The 18,979-nt window shown below is 46.8% G+C and overlaps 1 protein-coding gene across 1 annotated transcript in view; it reads right to left on the reverse strand.

Annotated features, from left to right (window-relative positions):
- FARSA (phenylalanyl-tRNA synthetase subunit alpha) overlaps nt 1–18,979 on the reverse strand; it is a 43,955-nt gene that overhangs the window by 6,374 nt on the left and 18,602 nt on the right. The window contains exons 7-12 of the mRNA XM_082252985.1: nt 13,556–13,671; nt 13,378–13,462; nt 12,764–12,863; nt 12,340–12,508; nt 12,090–12,167; nt 1,705–1,819 (exon numbers count right to left, since the gene is read on the reverse strand). Coding sequence (XP_082109111.1) covers nt 1,705–1,819; nt 12,090–12,167; nt 12,340–12,508; nt 12,764–12,863; nt 13,378–13,462; nt 13,556–13,671 — 663 coding nt within the window. The remainder of the gene's footprint in view (nt 1–1,704; nt 1,820–12,089; nt 12,168–12,339; nt 12,509–12,763; nt 12,864–13,377; nt 13,463–13,555; nt 13,672–18,979) is intronic.

Raw genomic sequence — 18,979 nt, forward strand, 5'->3', positions numbered from 1 at the left:
TCAGTGCATCGATGGATGGCTGGGACCCGGATGGCCCAGCAGCCTCAGAGAGGGGATCAGATGGGGAGACGTGCTACAAAGACTCCATAGGTCTCCAAGGGGACCCCACAAAAAAGTGTAAAACATTGTTAAGGGACAACCCCCACCGCTCTGGCAGCACCACCCAGTTGCCAGTCACAGAGCACCAATCTATTCTCAACAGAGAGGGAGAGGACCCCCACCAGACTTACCACCCCGCAGAAACCAGGCACCGCAGCCACCAGGGAAATCTGCACTGCACGAGCAGCGATCAGGAAATGAAAGGATCCAGGACTCAGCACAAGGGGATGAGGAGGGGCTCCCATTGCTAAAATTGCTGCCCAGAGGGCTCCACTGTCATGGCCGCTGCTATCTTCAATGGCAAACCACTGCAAAATGGCTGCCAGACTAGGCCGCCAGACTACACAAACATGGCTGCCATGCATTGAGCACATAGACTACAAGAAAATGGCCGCCCCGTGCGGCACCACGAGGCTCCCAGGAGGGATCCCTAGGCTTCAAGGACAGGCACAGGCAGCAGCCCCCCCACCCGCATAGCAAAACGTCCGGTCGCCGACGGCTGATTTTTACCCCCCCATCCCAATCACCAGCATAGCGCCCCCCCCGACCCCAGGAGGTGGACCAGACAACCCACACAGCCCCCGAAAAAGTGGAAGGGAGGGGTAGGTTCGGTGGACAGATGAAGGGGGGTGCCCGACAGAAAGGAGGGGAACCCGTGGGTCCGACTGTCCCAAGGAGAGCCCGCGTCCTTCCCAAAACCCTCCAGCTACTCACCATACCAGGAACCAGGCAGACACCGCTCCAGACAGAACCCCTCGCCATCAAAATGGGGGGCTGTCGGCCAGGAGGAACACTGCCTCTCGGGCTGAGACTCGGTTCTATGTGATCTTGCAAGGCGTTTTAACTCGCAGGTCAGCCCCCATCCTGTGGGGCTGTGTCAGGGCCGACCTAGCGCGGAGCTGAGGTCTGCCAGCTCTTGCTGGCCAGACTGGGGTGACCACTGGATCTAGATTATCCAACCTGTCACCCAGGCCAGCAGTTGATTGTAGATCTCACAGGAAAAAATCTGGAGAAAAAAAAATCTAAAAAGAAAAAATTGCCAGGACCAGAGATCCCGCAAGAAACTAGGTCCTTACTCTTGGCTAGGCAGAACAAAAACTGAGTACCTTATAGCAGAGAGAGTATACCCCCCTGGGACTCCCCATAGGCGTAGCCAGACTTTTCTGCCTAGTGTCCTACTCCTGTAAGGGGCAGTATAACCCAATGGTTAAGAAGATCAGGAGCTGTGTCCATCAATAAACCAAAGAGAAATGGTGTAACAGGGCTGCCTCTCCAATGGTCGCTGAGGTGGCTGTACTGTGTTATGAGGGGAGGTGTGAATTGCCGTACGTCTAAGCTACAGGAACGTCATTACTGTACTTTTATGCTGTATATTCCCCACACTGAGGGTGCCCGATGTGCAACAACCAATACTATGTACCAGACCATGAAAAGCAGCGTGTGCTTCCTTGCAAAGAACTAGAAGTGAAAGCAAAACCTGACAGCAGCTAGCGGGTCTACAGCTTCTTATACGGAACTGTCCTCTAATCTGTTGATCAGGCAAAACAGCTGAACTTCGAGCATGGATGTGGACAGAACTTCATTGGCATGTTCCCTTCATCTCACCTCTCCAGCGAGAGACCCCATGCAATGACCGATACTCCCTCTGGAAGCCCCATAGGCAGCAGCATCTCTGGTCGAAAAACTCCTGAGTTCCCTACTTCCACCCACTTCTTCAAACCTGTGAAAAGAAGAATCGGGAATTAAAAAAAAAAAAAAAAAAAAAAAAAAAATCACAGTAGGACACAGTTAAGTTACTTTACTTTGATGCCTGACATCCAATTTACATTATATGAACAGGTATGAACAACAGGGCAGTGTATGGATGACAACATACACCAGTGTTTTAGTAAAGCATGATTATCCACATTAGAAACTGTCAGCCAGGCCTTTGTTGTTCCCTATCTTGAGTGCTGAAATGAAAATAATGCCAAGGATTGCAGCACATGCATGCTTGTGAATAAGGCCGGCAGTAGACGGTTCGAATCTCGGGCTGTTAAGCAGGAAACAGCCAAGATTCGAACCATGTGTGGGCAGGCTGAATGTACTAAGTTGATCGCTCAATCAACTTTGGTACAACAAGCGTGCTACATCTTACATGTGATTTTCGCTAGCGACTGGTATAACTGCTAGCAATAATCACTGTCTTCTCCCTGCTGGGAGAATAATATGACTCAGCAGGAGGGTTTCCCCTGTCAGCACTGTGTTGACGGGGGGAAATTGTGAAAATTTCTTTCCTGCAACAGAAAAATCTGCACCGTGTATGGCCGGTTTAAAAGGGGTTGTAAACGGCTGGGTTTTTTTTTTTGGACCCGCAAGGTAAAGACATAATGTGCTAGTATGCATCGCAAACTAGCACATTATGTGAAACTTACCTGAAAACTAAGCCCTCAAGCGATGCAATTGCTGGGAGGCAGCATCCATCTTCGCCCGGCCTTCCTTCCGGGTCTGCGGACTCCGGCTGTGTGACAGGCCGGAGCCGTGATGACGTCAATCCTGGACATGCGCGGGGGAGCCGTCATTTACATGACCGGTATTTGAAGGAATGGCATGGGTGGCTGTTCCTTCAGAGCTTATGCGCCAATGATGTCATCGGCTACAAATCTCTCCTAAAACGGTACATATTTACAGTACCTATAGTTAAGCCTGATTGTAGGCTTACCTATAGGTACAAATTGTGCCTTAGGGTTTACTTCCTTTTTTAGGTATTTCCTGAGAAGAGGATCTTTAGGAAACAGGAATTAGGCCAAGATAGAAAAATGTGTATAATTATATATATATATATATATATATATATATATATATATATATATATATATATATATATATATATATATATATATATATATATATATATATATTATATATATACACATACACCCAGTGCAGGCCAAGGCAACTCTTCCAACGTCATCCACATCAGCATACATGCAAGCAGGATTTTACAGCCTCCAGACTAGGCAGATGTGGCCATTAGTGCAGATAGGATTTCATACAGTGTAATAGGCATGGGATACTACAAAAGTGAGTGAGAACGTTACCATTGAAGCATTAGTCCAGGCAAAACCTTTTTTGTGTGTGTTGCAGCGTGGGAAAACTTAGCATGATATTCTCTTATCTGGTTTTTATTGCCATTTCTGTACCAATGGGGAACATTTTTTCCTCACTTCCCGTGTGGTCACCAAGACAGAAGCTCAGTAAAATCTTTCCAAGAATCGCCCTGACAGTAACAACACATTTCTGCTAAACAGAGTGAGCAAGTGTGAGAACCAATGTCAGGTTTTTGTTTTACCTTGCCCTGTTGGGGATGGGGGGCTTCGCACATCCTCTGTGGTCATCAGGACAGGATGTGAGTAAATCAACCCAACAGAGACAAAAACAACAATACAATACAACAATACAAGTCTGACAGCTTGAAAGTGGTTCTAAAGCCTTAAGCCTAGTACACACTAATAGTTTTTTTCATTCAACCCAACAAACTGACAGCTCTGGTCGGAGCTGCTGTATTAACGATCCAACGTTAGTACAGCGATTGCCCTCCCTCCAAAACGATCAGCGCACTCAGCCATTTGACTGGCTTCTGTCGGACTTGCTGACATACACACGGGGAGAATGTCGGTCGTTTATTGAACCGGCGGATGTCTCTCGACATTCGGCCCATGTGTACTAGGCAGTAAGGTTTTTCACTTTAATGCATTCTATTAGGGTAAAAAAACCTGCTGTGCTGCAGCTCCCCCCTCTTTCTTACTTGAGCCTGATCTTAACCGATCCAGCGATTTGCACGAGTGCAGCGGTCCCTGCAAAATACTGCACAACACCCCCCTCCCCCCCGCCAATGTATCCTGGGCTCTGCTTGCCCATCTGCAAGTCTGGGACCAGCATAGTGGGTGCCGCTTGGTTGAGAGCGGACACACATCTGCTCTCCTCCCCTTCCTGTTGTTGACCTGGAAGTGACGTGCGACGTCACTTCCGGGTCCCCGTTGAAAGTTTCTCCAGCCATCATGGCCGGGAAAGAATGTAATGCAGTGTGCATTGGATTCCATTCAGTGAAGAATAGGGGAGACATGCAGGGACATGTATTAGACCCTGGACATCTCCTTAAAACAAACTGGTCACCTAAAAAAAATCATCACGTAGGGGACTTTTTGCCCCATATATGATGTAAAAAAAAAAAAAAAAAGTAAAAAAATAATGGAATTTTTGTAAAATCTTACCGTAAAATTCCTTTCTCCGAGTCCTCCGACAGTCGCCGCCCCTCATAAAGTCTTCACTAATGGGTATTGACTTCTGCTCCGCAGGAGTAGCTAGGCATAAGACTTGTTAGATACAAAAGCTTTTAGCATAGACACACCCATGGGGGCTGTCCCACTGGTCAATACCTCCCTGCAGTAAGCCATCCCAACTCAGTTTGGTAGCAAAGCAGTAAGTGTACCAGAAAGAAAACCCCAAAAGAGGGGCGTTGGCGGCGACTGTCGGAGGACTCAGAGAAAGGAATTTTACGGTAAGATTTTACAAAAATTCCATTTTCTCTTACGTCCTCCGACAGTCGCCGCCCCTCATAGTCTTCACTAATGGGATGTCCCAAAGCAGTGCAGACATGAGGGGTGGGAGACGCAACCACATAAAAAGCATGCAGTACCCACATCAGAGAAAGGAACCTTACTCGCACAGTAAGAGAACCTTCTGGGCAACAGAAAAAAAAAGGCTCAACAGGAGCAACAGCCCAGGAAAGCAAATAACCCACAGGGTAAACAACCCCAACAGCCAGTGACCCCGAACAGAAAACAAGGGTCCCCTATGGCACTGTCGCACTGAGAACTTTGCGGCCAAAGGAGGCATCAGCTGATGCCAGAACATCAACCTTATAGAATTTGGAAAAGGTGTGCACCGACGACCAAGTCGCAGCCTTGCACAGCTGGGTCACCGAAGCCGGATGCCGGTAGGCCCAGGACGTACTCATCGATCTGGTAGAGTGCGCCTTAACAGGGAAGGGCGGAACCCGTTCCTTCAAAGCATAGGCCTGGAAAATAGTCTGTCTGATCCATTTGGCAATGGTCGCTGCCGAGGCAGCCATGCCCTTCCAAGGTCCCTCAGGAAGGACAAAGAGGGAATCCGATTTCTGGAAGGATTCAGTCGACGACAGGTAAACCCTGATCGCCCTGACAACATCCAAGGAATGCAAGGCAACCTCCTTGGGATGTTTAGGCTTCGCACAGAGCGAAGGCAATACAATGTCCTCAATAAGGTGAAACTCAGACACCACTTTCGGAAGAAAAGAAGGGACAGGTCGCAAGACCACCTTAACCTTGTGAACCACCAGGTAAGGAGAGCGGCAAAACAAAGCTGCCAACTCCGACACCCTGCGAGCCGAGGTGATCGCCACAAAAAAGGCAACCTTCTTGGACAGTAGAGGCAACGATATCTCCCTAATGTTTTCAAAGGGAGAACGTTGTAACATGGACAGAACCAGGTTCATAACAGCACGTTCCTCAGGAGACCCCGGGGGAGATTCATCACCCCCCTCCACCTCCGCCTCCTCCTCAGACCCCAGCGGGTCCAGGGACGAGCGAGACCCTGAAAAGGGCACACCAGCTACAGCAGCCACATCACCATCTGAATCAGAGGAGAAAGATAGTCTAGGCCTCTTTTTAGCAGCACGTTCAGCCATCAGCACCTCCATTTTTGACACCAAAGACGCCACTACAGCGGCCAAATTAGGCACAACGGGGGGTTCAGCAGAACTGGGGTCCCTCACCAGGGCTGGGGGGAATTTGCTGTCCTGAGAATCCATTGTTGAAAAAATAATGAAAACTGTACTGGCCCTTTAAAAGCGCTGTGGATCGCGCAGCCCACCGCTATATGCACAGTGTACACAGACCCCCCCCTAAAGGGAACAAAACTGAGCCAGGAAGGATAAGACAGAGAGATATGGAAGAGACAGTCTGCAGAGCCCCACAGAGTATTACCACACCGGTCACTGCTCCAGAGGAAAGGGAAGTGAGGTCACCAGAGGCTGAACTATATGCTGCAAGGCCAAGGGAAAATGGCTGCACATAGGAAGCAATGGGAGGCTACGGCAAGATGGCACCAAAACCACTACATAGCAAGCTGTTGTAAAAGCCCACAGTGAAGCCAGACACGCTGCCCACATCTAAAATGGCGGACCGCGCGTTTTTCCCCCGCTGCGGCCGCCGCACATACAGTCTGCACCTCCAAGACACTGAAGTGACACTGGAGAGGGGCCCCCAACCCACACAGCGCCAGCAGTGCATTAAAAAAGACCCCCGCAGGGATCCCATCAGGGAGCCCCACAAAACGCACAGACATGGGGGAACACACAGCAACACAGGACTGCCACCCCAGACAGAGGCCCCACAAAGAAGTACTTACCTGTATCGGATGGCGTGGGGTGCCTCTGAGACGGAAAGCTGCTGTCCTCAAATGACAGGGAATGCCGTCAGCCAAACGCAGGACAATGCAGCATGTAACGGCAGATGTGTCCAGTGAGGTAGCCACCTCACAGGCTGCATCCCTGCTGCGAACAGGGATGGGTCGTTCTTAGTGCCAGGGCGAACCATAGCGGAACGCTCGATGGCGGGCTGGGGATCCCTCTGAGCCGGAGAGCCAGGGCGGCCAGTCCGATTCCCAGCTCCGCAAATCCATCTTCATCCGAAGATCCGACTAAAGACTACAGCTGATAAATAAACAGCTAGTAAAGCAAAGAAAAAAATGACATTTTTGCAAAAGAAAAGATTTAGAAGGCTGAGACTGAAGCCCCAGCACAGGGAAGCCTATCCACTCCATCCCAACGCTAGGCAGAGACAAATTGAGTTGGGATGGCTTACTGCAGGGAGGTATTGACCAGTTGGACAGCCCCCATGGGTGTGTCTATGCTAAAAGCTTTTGTATCTAACAAGTCTTATGCCTAGCTACTCCTGCGGAGCGGAAGTCAATACCCATTAGTGAAGACTTTATGAGGGGCGGCGACTGTCGGAGGACGTAAGAGAAATATTTTTTTTTAATTGTAAAAATTTTAAAATTACACCCAAGCACATAAATATCTTCCCCCACCACATATATCCATGTACAAACATAAATGCATGCGGCGGGACACCTACGAGTGAAAACGTTGATTGCGATACACGTTACATATCACAGCGCACGCCGGAATTCGAGCAATAATTCTAGCACCAAACCTCCTTCGTAACACTAAACTAATGACCTATAGGGGGCTTTTAAAGCGCCGCTGATGGATAACATAGGGTACTGAAGTTTGTGACCATTTAAGGTTTGACATATTGGGTATCCATTTACTCAGTGCAACCTCATCTTTTATATTTTACCAAAAACTTGCTAATTTATTGCTTGTTTGTACCCCCTAAATTAACTTTTATTGTGTTTTTTTTTTTTACTGAAAATGTGTGTTCACTAAACCTTTGTGGTAATAGCGCATGACATAAAAAAAATTTGAACTACTACTATTTTATTCTCTAGTAGGGCATCGGCTTTTAGAAAATATATATTGTTTGGGGGGTGGGTTTATGTAACCTTTACGCCTAAAATTATTTTTTTTTCTTTTAACTTTTTTAGCTGGCTCCTAGATTCAAAGCTAAGGCATTAACAGAGAATGCTACAATGGTTGACAAAGTAACTAACATATGGTCTCTACTGTAGAACCAGATGCAGAGATCAATCAGCCTTGTGGTAACGATTGTTTTTCCACCGTATAGGGTAGTAAAAATGGCTCTACTACCCTATACGGTGGAAAACGATCGTTACCACAAGGCTAATTGGGAGGCCTGGCACAGAGCACCTGCACTTTATTTCTTCATGTTGCACCAAGGAAAATCTTTGAACTGTTAACACAAAAGTCACCTTTATTTATGAACTTTATTGAGCACTAATGAGACACTAGCACCGGACACGTCTCATGCACTTTATTTAAATACACCAAACTATTCACTTATACTGTATTTTGTATACAATTGATTGTAATATTAATGCATTGTTTGCACCCTATTGTTTATGCACTTTATTCTGTAATTTATTATTGAAAGCATCAATTATATTATTATCAAGCAAGCGCTATAGGTAGCCCTTTTTACTAGTGGCTATACACATTCACCTTTTCACCCCTTTACTATAGCAGCTGCACATTCACAGTTTTCTTCACTATATAGCCCAGGATCAATTTTTGTGGTCCATTTGGCGCGGGGGATATACTGATAGTATATCAAATCTTAGATACTGGAATTAGCCTGCTCAGTACAATGCTATGTTTTACTGTGTGGGGCAGTGTGAACCTAGCCTTAATATTTTCCTTTCTAGAGACTGTTGGGACCGGAAACTCCTCTCCTACACAGATTTCAAATTAGTATGCTAACAGATTGTGGAGTCCCCGCTACCTCAATCTCTTGTGTTTATGCATGAAACAACCTCTGTACCACAATCTTTCCTTCATAGTAGCCGGATGTACTGCTTTTTCATATTGCCTCTCTTTATCCTATAACGTTTGATATCTTACAGTTTATGTTGTATAACAAAAACAAATTACATATTATATATACATATATATATATATATATATATATATATATGTGTATGAAAAAAAAGGTCTTGGATATGCTTCATTAAAAAACCCCACACAACACACGCCCTATATTTTCAAATGCATCTCCAGATTCCCCTCCCTTCCAAACCCGTCATTATCTTTTAAATACCCTTCAGACCTTGAAAACAAAACAATTTATTCTTTGCCTATTGTAGTTGCGATCTGTTTCTGTGACGCAGATGGAGGTTAATACTGACTTCACATCCATGCTGCTGTGTTTGTTTATTTATGAGGGTTCCTCGGCTTCTGTCATTTATGCTAAGCAGCTTTGTATTGTATTATGCAACCGTTGACAATCCCTCAATTAGCAGCGAGGAGAGCCAGAGAGGGGGATTTGCCCAGGGGATAGGCAAAATACACATTTGTTTTATTGCAGGAATATGGGGATTATAAGGGATAATGTCAGTTATATAATCAACACCTAAAATGTAATCATTTATTAAGGAATTATTACTACAGGCCTGCCGAGATAAAATAATGCAGTTTTGTGGTGAAAATCCCCCATACAGAACCAATTTAACAGCTCTCAAAAAGGAGTTGTAAAGGCAGAAGGGTTTTTATCTTAATACATTTTATGCATTAAGATAAAAAGCCTTCTGTATGTAGCAGCCCCCTTCAGCCCCCCCTAATACTTACCTGAGCTCCATCCCTATACAGCGATGTCCACGAGTCCCTCGGCTCTTCCTCCCGATGCTGAGACACAGCAGCCGCCCCATTGGCTCCTGCTGCTGTCAAAGTCAGTTGGAGAGAGGGGGTGGGGCCAAACGGCAGCTCCATATCTGAATGGATATACGGAGCTGCAGCTCGGCTTGGGTGCCCCCATAGCAAGCTGCTTGCTGTGGGGGCACTCGGTAGGAGGGAGGGAGGGGGGGGGGGACCCAAAAAGAGGAGGATCTGGGCTGTACTGTGCAATACCAACTGCACAGAGCAGATAAGTATACCATGTTTGCTATTTAATAAAAAAAAAAAAAAAAAAAAAAAAACCACACGAGACTTTTCATTTTAATATCCTTTAAAGTTTAAGTTTCCACTTTGACTATTAACAGTTATTTGCGGCAGGCAGCCGCTTACAGGAAAATCGCCGTAGCTGTACGTCTGGCTCGTTCACGAGGCTATGGGGCGGGCGCTCGCCGCCGGCGGCACCCTCCCGCCCTCTGATTGTTCCACGCTGAGAGAGAAGAACGGTCAGCTGTTGTAAACACAGCTGACCATTCTTCTCCCTGAAATGATCATAGAGCCCATGTGATCATTCTATATAGGATCACATGTCTCTATGGTCATTTCAGAAGCCACGCCCCCCACAGTTAGAATCACTCCCCTAGGCTCACATTTAACCCCTTGATCACCCATAATGTTAACCCCTTCCCTGCCAGTGTCATTATTACAGTAACAGTGCATATTTTTAGCATTGATTACTGTAGTAATGTCACTGGTCCCTCCAAAAGTGTCAAAAATGTCAATCAGGGGTCCGATCTGTCCGCCGCAATGTCGCAGTCCTGCAAAAATCGCAGATTGCCGCCATTACTAGTAAAAAAAAAACAAACAAACAAAAATGACATCTTTTTTTTGCTTTGCTTGCGCAAACCAATCAAAAAATTGCGTTTTTTTTTTTTTTACCAAAAATATGTAGCAGAAAACAAATTGGCCTTAAATATAAAAAAAATTTTTGATTTTTAATTTTTTTTTTAACCACTTCCCGCCCGCCCTATTACAAATTGACGGCGGGAATGTGGTTGTGTTATCCTGACCGGACGTCATATGACGGCGGCAGGATAACACAGCTCTGCGCGCCCGGTGATGCGAGGTGTCAGCCTGACACCCTGCATCTCCGATCTCGGTAAAGAGCCTCTGACGGAGGCTCTTTACCATGTGATCAGCCGTGTCCAATCACGGCTGGTCACATAGTAAATAGGAACAGCCGTTGATCGGCTTTCCTTAGTTCGTGCCTGACAGGCACGAGCAAAGGAGCGCCGATCGGCGGCTCCCCTGACAGGGGGGGGGGGTCAGCACTGGTAATCAGATCATTGATTACCAGTGCAGACCCTCGCGGGGGGGGGGGGGGGGGATGCCACTAGATCCACCAGGGATGCCCACTATGACCCAAGGGATGCCCACTATGACCCCAGGGATGCCCACTATGGCCACCAGGGATGGCAATCAGGGCTCAGGGAGCCCCCCATTGCCCTCCCCATCAGTGATGCCCACCAGTGTATCACCACCTCCCTATCAGTGCTGCCACCAAGTGTCCATCATTGCTATCCTTTAGTGTCGCCCACCAGTGCCCATTATTGTCCACCAGTGCCGCCTATCAGTGCCCATCAGTGCCACCCATCAGTGCCCACCAGTGCCGCTTATCAGTGCCCATTAGTGCCCGTCAGTGCCACCTATCAGTGCCCAGTGCCACCTATCAGTGTCCATCAATGCCGCCTATCAGTGCCCAGCAGTGCCGCCTATCAGTGCCCACCAATGCTGCATATCTGTGCCGCCTATCAGTGCCACCCCATCAGTGCCTGTCAGTGCAGTCTCATCAGTGCTCATCAGTGCAGGAAAAAACTTATTTACAAAATTGTATAACAAACAAAAAAACTTTTTTTTTTTTTTTTCAAACTTTTCGGTCTTTTCTTATTTGTTTAGCAAAAAGTAAAAATCACACAGGTAATCAAATACCACCAAAAGAAAGCTCTATTTGTGGGAAAAAAGGACATCAATTTTATTTGGGTACAGCGTCGCATGACCGTGCAATTATCCGTTAAAGTAACGCAGTGCCGAATCGCAAAATAGGGCCTGGTCAGGAAGGGGGCAAATCCTTCCGGGGCTGAAATGGTTAAAGAGAATTTTTTTTTTTTTCTGTGCAGCTTTTTTTGGGTTGCACATGGTTTCCCTGTATGGCTTGTAATATACTGTATATGTTACAATGAATGAGCCTTTTATGTTACTGCATTTATCTGTAAAAATTTCCATCAACCTATGGATATATTTACATTACTTACTACCATTTACTACCTAGGAGCACCTGAAATACACAAAGAGCTCACAGTGTCACTGCTAGAAGAAGAAAAATATTTGCACTGTATTCTCATTTGTGCCGAGGACATCCAGTTTTTCTAGGAACAGGTGCAGAGCTCACAACTGGGGGAACCACTTGTAAATCAGAGATGGAATCCAAAGTCAGGTGATCTGGCTCAAATGATTCTTTAATATTTAGTAGCTATTGGACCTTCTATGTGGTCCACATGCACAGGACATAAATCATTGGGTGATCCCACACCTGCCTTGAATACATAAACACAAGCCATGCATACACGCTGGGACATCATAATAGTTCAGTTTCGGACATTACCTTCATGATAGCTGAAGACCTCCATGCTCGGCTCTGTATAAGGATTATACGCAGGCTTGAAGCGCAATTTAGTGATTCCTAAAACAAAGATGTACAGCAGACATTACATGAATGCCAGGATCAGCATGATAGCCAAAAATGGATTACCCCACATGCCAGCACTGCAAAAAAGAATGATTCCTGTAAGTGTAGCAAGACCAGCTCCTTTCAGACACAACAAATTATTTTCCCATTACAACTTTCAGCTTACCAAGTTTATTGAAGAATTCCTTCAGAACACCCATCAGATCCCCCAGTGTCAGGCCATAGTCTGCCACCACGCCTTCGATCTGATGAAACTCTGCTAGATGGGTGGCATCCAGTGTCTCGTTCCTAAACACGCGGTCAATGGAGAAATATTTCACTGGGGTGAACTCCTCCTGCAGGACAGAAACAATAGCAAATATAAGCTTTGTGGGCACCGCTTTACCTTTGCAAAATTTTAATCTACCAGCAAGAGAAAGGTGAAATTCAGGCAGGGTCTTAAGAGAAAAAGGACTATAGGAACACACATTATACAACTTTATACAATTTTAAACCGGAACATTTGATAGTAACAATATTGAGATTAATGATCAGTTGGCATTAGATAATTCATGCAATCACCCCTGCATTGCTCCAGAGTCCATATTTACCTGCTGAGCCAGTTTGTACAGCATTCGGGCACTGACTGCTGTCGTATGTGTCCGCAGGATATTCTTCCTGGCTTCATTGATACTCCAGTCATATTTATAACTGCAAAGAAGATTGTGACACTTGTGAGTACAGGGTGACACGGACCAGATAGACCTATGTGATATGGAGTCTGTCACTCCAACCACACGATGACAAAGACAGGAGGTGCTAGGCGAAATAGAGTATGCCCCATCCACCACAGGTGACACAACCCAGGAGGAGCTATGTGACATGGAGTCTGTCCCTCTCTCCACAGGGTGACAAAAAGGAGGCGCTATATGACAGTCTGTTCCTCCCACCACAGAGTGACATCACCCAGGAGAAGCTATGCTACACGGTAGTCTGTCCTTCCTTTCACAGGGTGGCAGACCAGATGGACCTTTGTGACATGGGAGACTGTCCTACCCACCAGAGGGTGACGCTACACAGCGTCTGTCCCTCCTACCGCAGGGTGATACAGACCAGATGGACCTATGTGACATGGAGTTTGTTCCTCCCACCACAGGGTGACAACACCCAAGAGGAGCTATGTGACATGGAGTACAAAAGAGGTTGACAGTGACAGGACTCTCACCCTTGTGAGCCATATCCTCCTTCAGAATGAACTTTCTTTACACGTTCTAGATAATCCATAGGGAATTCTGATGCCATGGCTGGATCTGCAACAGCAGGACAGAATTATTAGGGGATATTACTATTATAATAAATATCTATTGGGATCAGCAGAGTTTTTCACAGCTCACTATACAGACCCTGTATGAAGAAGGTATCATGCTGATCTCTGGCTGGATGTTGCTGAGGCTGGAACAAGGCATCGAAGTTCCAGAACGAGCTTTCTATGAAGTTATTGGTTGGCATCTCTGTGAAGCTGGACAAAAAAAAAAAATCAAAAAAACACCAGTCAATCACAAGGTAAATGGCTAAAAAAAAAAAAAAAAAAAATAAGTTATCAGAATAAGGTTAAAGACTTGAAGAGGTGCAAGTAGAAATGATCATATTTTACTGCTCAATAGCTTTTCATACCATTAGAAACCCAACTGGTGTAAACCCAAGATGTTACATCCAAATAAAGAATCAGAGCCTTTTCTACATCATATGCAGAACATTGCAAGTCCATGCCATGAATGAATTCTTCATATGTTTATGTCGGGTGCTAGAAACCTGTAGATTGCAGCCAGGTGACTGGTAGATCCTGGTCTAGGCTTGCTGACCCGCCATCTCAGGGCATCAGTGCGCCATGCAGAGGGACAACTTGTAAAGATGGAGCTGGGAGCAAGAGCCACATAAGCCATTGCCTCCTCTTTAGTGCTGGCTCCTGTTCCATGCAGAGAAATACCAACTGCACTCCATCTCTTATCCTGGCTATCGGTCTCCAGAGTGGTGCCAGCAGCAGGAAAGAAGAGATCTTCAGGTCAGTGTGAAGCAATACACTGGGTATTATAGTATAGGGCTGCTGTCACACTGATGCGCTGTGGTTTACTTACACTGCAAGTGCAGTGCACCTGCAGCTTTGCTGAGCTTAGCCATAGACTTCTTCTGAATGCAGGAATTTTTGTGTGCTTTTAGAAAGTGCACCACACCTGTAAGATATAACAGAAGTCTATGGCAAAACCGGAAAGTCGCAGATGCACTGCGCTGCACCTGTACTGCAGGTAAACTGTAGTACATCAGTGTGAAAGTTTAACGCCTTTGATCCCACAGTAGCGCGCAGTTGCGGGGTGCTTGCAAAGTGGCCCCATTTACTTTAGTGGGTCACAATTGGCAGGCGGTAGCAACCACCAAAAGCAACAGGTTTAATTCCCTCTGCAGCATATGTATACCTTTGGCTGCTGCCTCAGCAGCTAAAGGGGGAAGGGACTGGGGGCAGCAAAATTGTGATTAAACCGTACCACCCAATTTTATGCGTGAATGAGCCCTAGGGGGGCTGCTGCTGAATGCAAGGGCATAATTCACAAATGCAGCGGGTACTGCTACTCCTCAGAAAAGGGATGCGAGTGTGTTTGACAGGTGGTGAGGTAGCCTCCTCACCACCAGATTTAAACCCATGCTTGCCGTGCAATGAATGCAGTTACAACACGGTAGTACGGCAATAAAATTTTATATCAAGTGTAAGCAAGTGACGCTGTGCCCGGTGATCTTTGACTTCTCCCATGTTGTTCAGGTAGATCTCCACCTCTTTAAGGTTGCCTACCCCCGGTTTATATGGACAAGCAAGGCTAAGCATATGGACGTCCTGTCATCTTGTCAGGATGGATAGGGAAGCACCTTAAAAAGCAAAAGGATTTTGTTTTTTTTGTATTTTTTAAAACTAGAGGACCGCATTTTAGAGCGCACAAGCTGTAATGCACAGGAAACTTTTTCAAAAACGTCACTAAAGGTCAACTAACCTTTTAACTTAATTTTTCTTAAAATAAATACCGTATTTATAGACTTATAACACGCACTTTTAAACACGCACTTTTTCCTCCTAAAAATGAAGGAAAAAGTAGCACTGCGTGTTATACGCCGATGTAAGAAAAAAAAAAAAAAGTCCAGAAAGCACTAGCAGCGCCGAGAGGTAGAAGGGGGCGGACGGCGCTGAGGAGAAGGGAGGACACGCTGTCATCGGAAGTCCCGCCTCCTATGCCGACATCAATCATAGGCGCTGGGACTTCCGATGACAGCGCGTCCTTCCTTCTCCTCGGCGCCGCCCGCCCCCTTCTACCTCTCGGCGCTGCCTTCTGGACAAGTGATTTGTATAGTGGCACTGGCGAGGCTGCATGCATGGGCACTGGCGCAGGCTGCATGCATGGGCACTGGCGCAGGCTGCATGCATGGGCACTGGCGCAGGCTGCATGCATGGGCACTGGCTGCATGCATGGGCACTGGCGCAGGCTGCATGCATGGGCGCTGGCGCAGGCTGCATGCATGGGCGCTGGCGCAGGCTGCATGCATGGGCGCTGGCGCAGGCTGCAATTATGGGCGCTGGCGAGGCTGCAATTATGGGCACTGGCAAGGCTGCAATTATGGGCACTGGCGAGGCTGCAATTATGGGCACTGGCGAGGCTGCAATTATGGGCACTGGCGAGGCTGCAATTATCGGCACTGGCGAGGCTGCAATTATCGGCACTGGCGAGGCTGCAATTATGGGCACTGGCGAGGCTGCAATTATGGGCACTGGCGAGGCTGCATTTAAGGACACTGCGCTGATGAGGCTGCATTCGTGGGCACTGGTAAGACTACATTTAATTTTAAAAAAATGTTCTGAGTTCAAAGCTGTTTATTTTAAATTTCAGCTTTTTTCCTGAAATTTCTGCCCTAAAATTAAGTTAATTAAAATAATCCAACTCTACATTCTTCATCAGACTTACCTTACTGTTAGCACACAGTTATTTGCTGTGAAAAGAATGTATTTTCACCTATAAAAGTGTGTTAGATGTGCTCAACCCAGAGCTGAATTTATACACTTCATTTGGACCTGCCCTGTTATATGCTGGCATTGGAAACAAATAGGAGATCTGCTTTCTAATGTGATCTCTACCCCCTATCTTGTGTACCCCAGATGTTTGTCTTCAGGGTTCGATTGATAAAGAACTTTGGCCCAGATATATTAGAATGCTTCTGAAAGGAACACTGTTCTTAGGTAGAAAGAGGATTGCACTTAAAAGCGGTATTCATCCCAAAAATGTAATATATTCCAGCTTACCAATCATTAGATGTGTTGGCTGCATTATTTTGTTTTTTCTTTAGGCCTACCCCCCCCCCCCCCCTCCTCTGGTTTTAGCTTGTGATAAGGCCAGTAACACACCTCCTGTATGTCTGAAAAGAGCACAGGGGGCACCTCTAGACAGCAGCATTGTCTGGGGGAAGGGGAGTGTTAGATGCACTAGGAGATTTAAAAGGGATTGTAAAATTTATTTTTTTCCTTTAAAAATAACAAATGTTATACTTACCTGCTCTGTGCACTAGTTCCCCAGAGCAGCCTGAATCCCCATAGCCTGCAGCCTATGGGGGCACCCGAGCCAAGCCACGGCTCTATTAATCCATTCAGACACAGAGCCGCAGTTCGGCCCCCGCCCTCCTGATTAGCTACCCGACGGTGATCAACAGCAGTGGGAGCCAATTGGAACCGCTGCTGTGTCCTGTCCAATCAGGAGGAACGGCTGAGGCAGTCTTCCACGTCATCGAATAGAGATACGGGTTCAGGTAAGTGTTGGGGGGGGGGGGGGCTGCTACACACAGAAGGTTTTTAATCATAATGCATAGAATCCATTAGGATAAAAAAAAAAAAAAAAACCTTCTGCCTTTAGAACCACTTTAAATACACTAACAAACTGAAGATAGATGGAGTTTAACACTTCAAAAGCAGTCACAGCAAACTTTTTTTTCTCCTTTTGGGATGAAGGTTTTACATAAATTAAATCAGATCATTGCAAGCAGTGTTCCCTTTAGCCTGCGCGCATGCGCGGGCGCGCAGTGTGAATGAAGGTCCCGCGCAAGCACCTATTCAAACCGCGCAGCCGCAGACGTGGCGGCCGTGTAGCAGAGCGTGCGCCGCGAGAGCACGCCCATTGTGTGACAATAGCGAATGAAAATTCGCTATTGTCACACGGATCCTCCTCCTGGCCAATCAGGGAGCGGGTCCTCCCGCTTCCTGATTGGCCGAAAGGCCAACTTCATGCCATTGGCCGAGGAAGAGGCGCCGGGACTCGGGGAGTCAGGAGGACTGAGGAGAGGCAGGAAGCCGGGGAATGAACTGAAGAGAAGCTGCCGCCCGTGACCATGAGGTAAGTGCACGGGGGGGGGGGGAACACTGGCATCTCTACATTGATTTGGGGACAATGCTGTGGGCACTCTGCATTAATTAAAAACTGAAAAAATGGCAGAACCATTACTAGACTCGGGACTGAAGAGTCTCTACATTGAAAGGGGGCACACTGGCATCTCTACATTGAAAGGGGGCACACTGGCATCTCTACATTGAAAGGTGGCACACTGGCATCTCTACATTGAAAGGGGGCACACTGGCATCTCTACATTGAAAGGGGGCACACTGGCATCTCTACATTGAAAGGGGGCACGCTGGCATCTCTACATTGAAAGGTGGCACGCTGGCATCTCTACATTGAAAGGGGGCACACTGGCATCTCTACATTGAAAGGTGGCACGCTGGCATCTCTACATTGAAAGGGGGCACACTGGCATCTCTACATTGAAAGGGGGCACACTGGCATCTCTACATTGAAAGGTGGCACACTGGCATCTCTACATTGAAAGGTGGCACACTGGCATCTCTACATTGAAAGGGGGCACACTGGCACCTCTACATTGAAAAGGGGCACGCTGGCATCTCTACATTGATTGGGGGCAATGCTGTAGTACTCTGCATTGATTGGGGGCAATGCTGTAGTACTCTGCATTGATTGGGGGCAATGCTATGGCACTCTGCATTGATTGGGGGCAATGCTGTGGGCACTCTGCATTGATTGGGGGCCACAGAAAAATGATCAAACGTTGACCGGTCCGCGGCGATAAAAAGGTTGGGGAGCACTGCGCTCAGAAATTTTTTTATTTGCTCAGCCCAGTAAAAAATTAGAGGGAACATTGATTGCAAGCACCCCAGTTAGTGTTGAATGGTTTGTCTCATCCCTGTAATGTATACATCTGCATGAAAGCTTGTTCCCTTGACTGCATCTAGCTCCTCGCTACTGCAGGAGGTTCTGCAAGCCACCACTAGCATGGGCCTGATATCACGAGTCTACTCTTTATTGTTATCTTCCGTTCAGTACTCTGCCCTGCCTAAATGTAGAGCCCACTGGATTACTGACATTGGGGATATAGATGGTGATCAATGGGATATGGCCCTGGAGTCCCTTCCTGCTGTATCTGTATAAGCTTCACAAACTTGTGCAACTATTGTTCATCGTATGCCTGATAAATTATTTGACTGGGGCTGGAGGGGCTCTCCTTTATGTCCGAAAATGTACAATGGACTTCATACACATGATCTGGTGGTGCCTGAAACTTACACGATATCGGGTGTAGGTTACACAGGTTATTTCTGATCTAGCTCAAACATCTATACCTCGCACCCAGTTAGTTGTACCTAGCTAGAAAGCTTATTGCCCGATTTTGGGTGGCATCTACAGTGCCTACCTACCAAGACGTAGTGGGTTGCTTACGTTAACTCCCTTTTT

This window comes from Pelophylax lessonae (assembly GCF_965119305.1).
Source record: "Pelophylax lessonae genome assembly, chromosome: 4".
Taxonomy (NCBI): domain Eukaryota; kingdom Metazoa; phylum Chordata; class Amphibia; order Anura; family Ranidae; genus Pelophylax; species Pelophylax lessonae.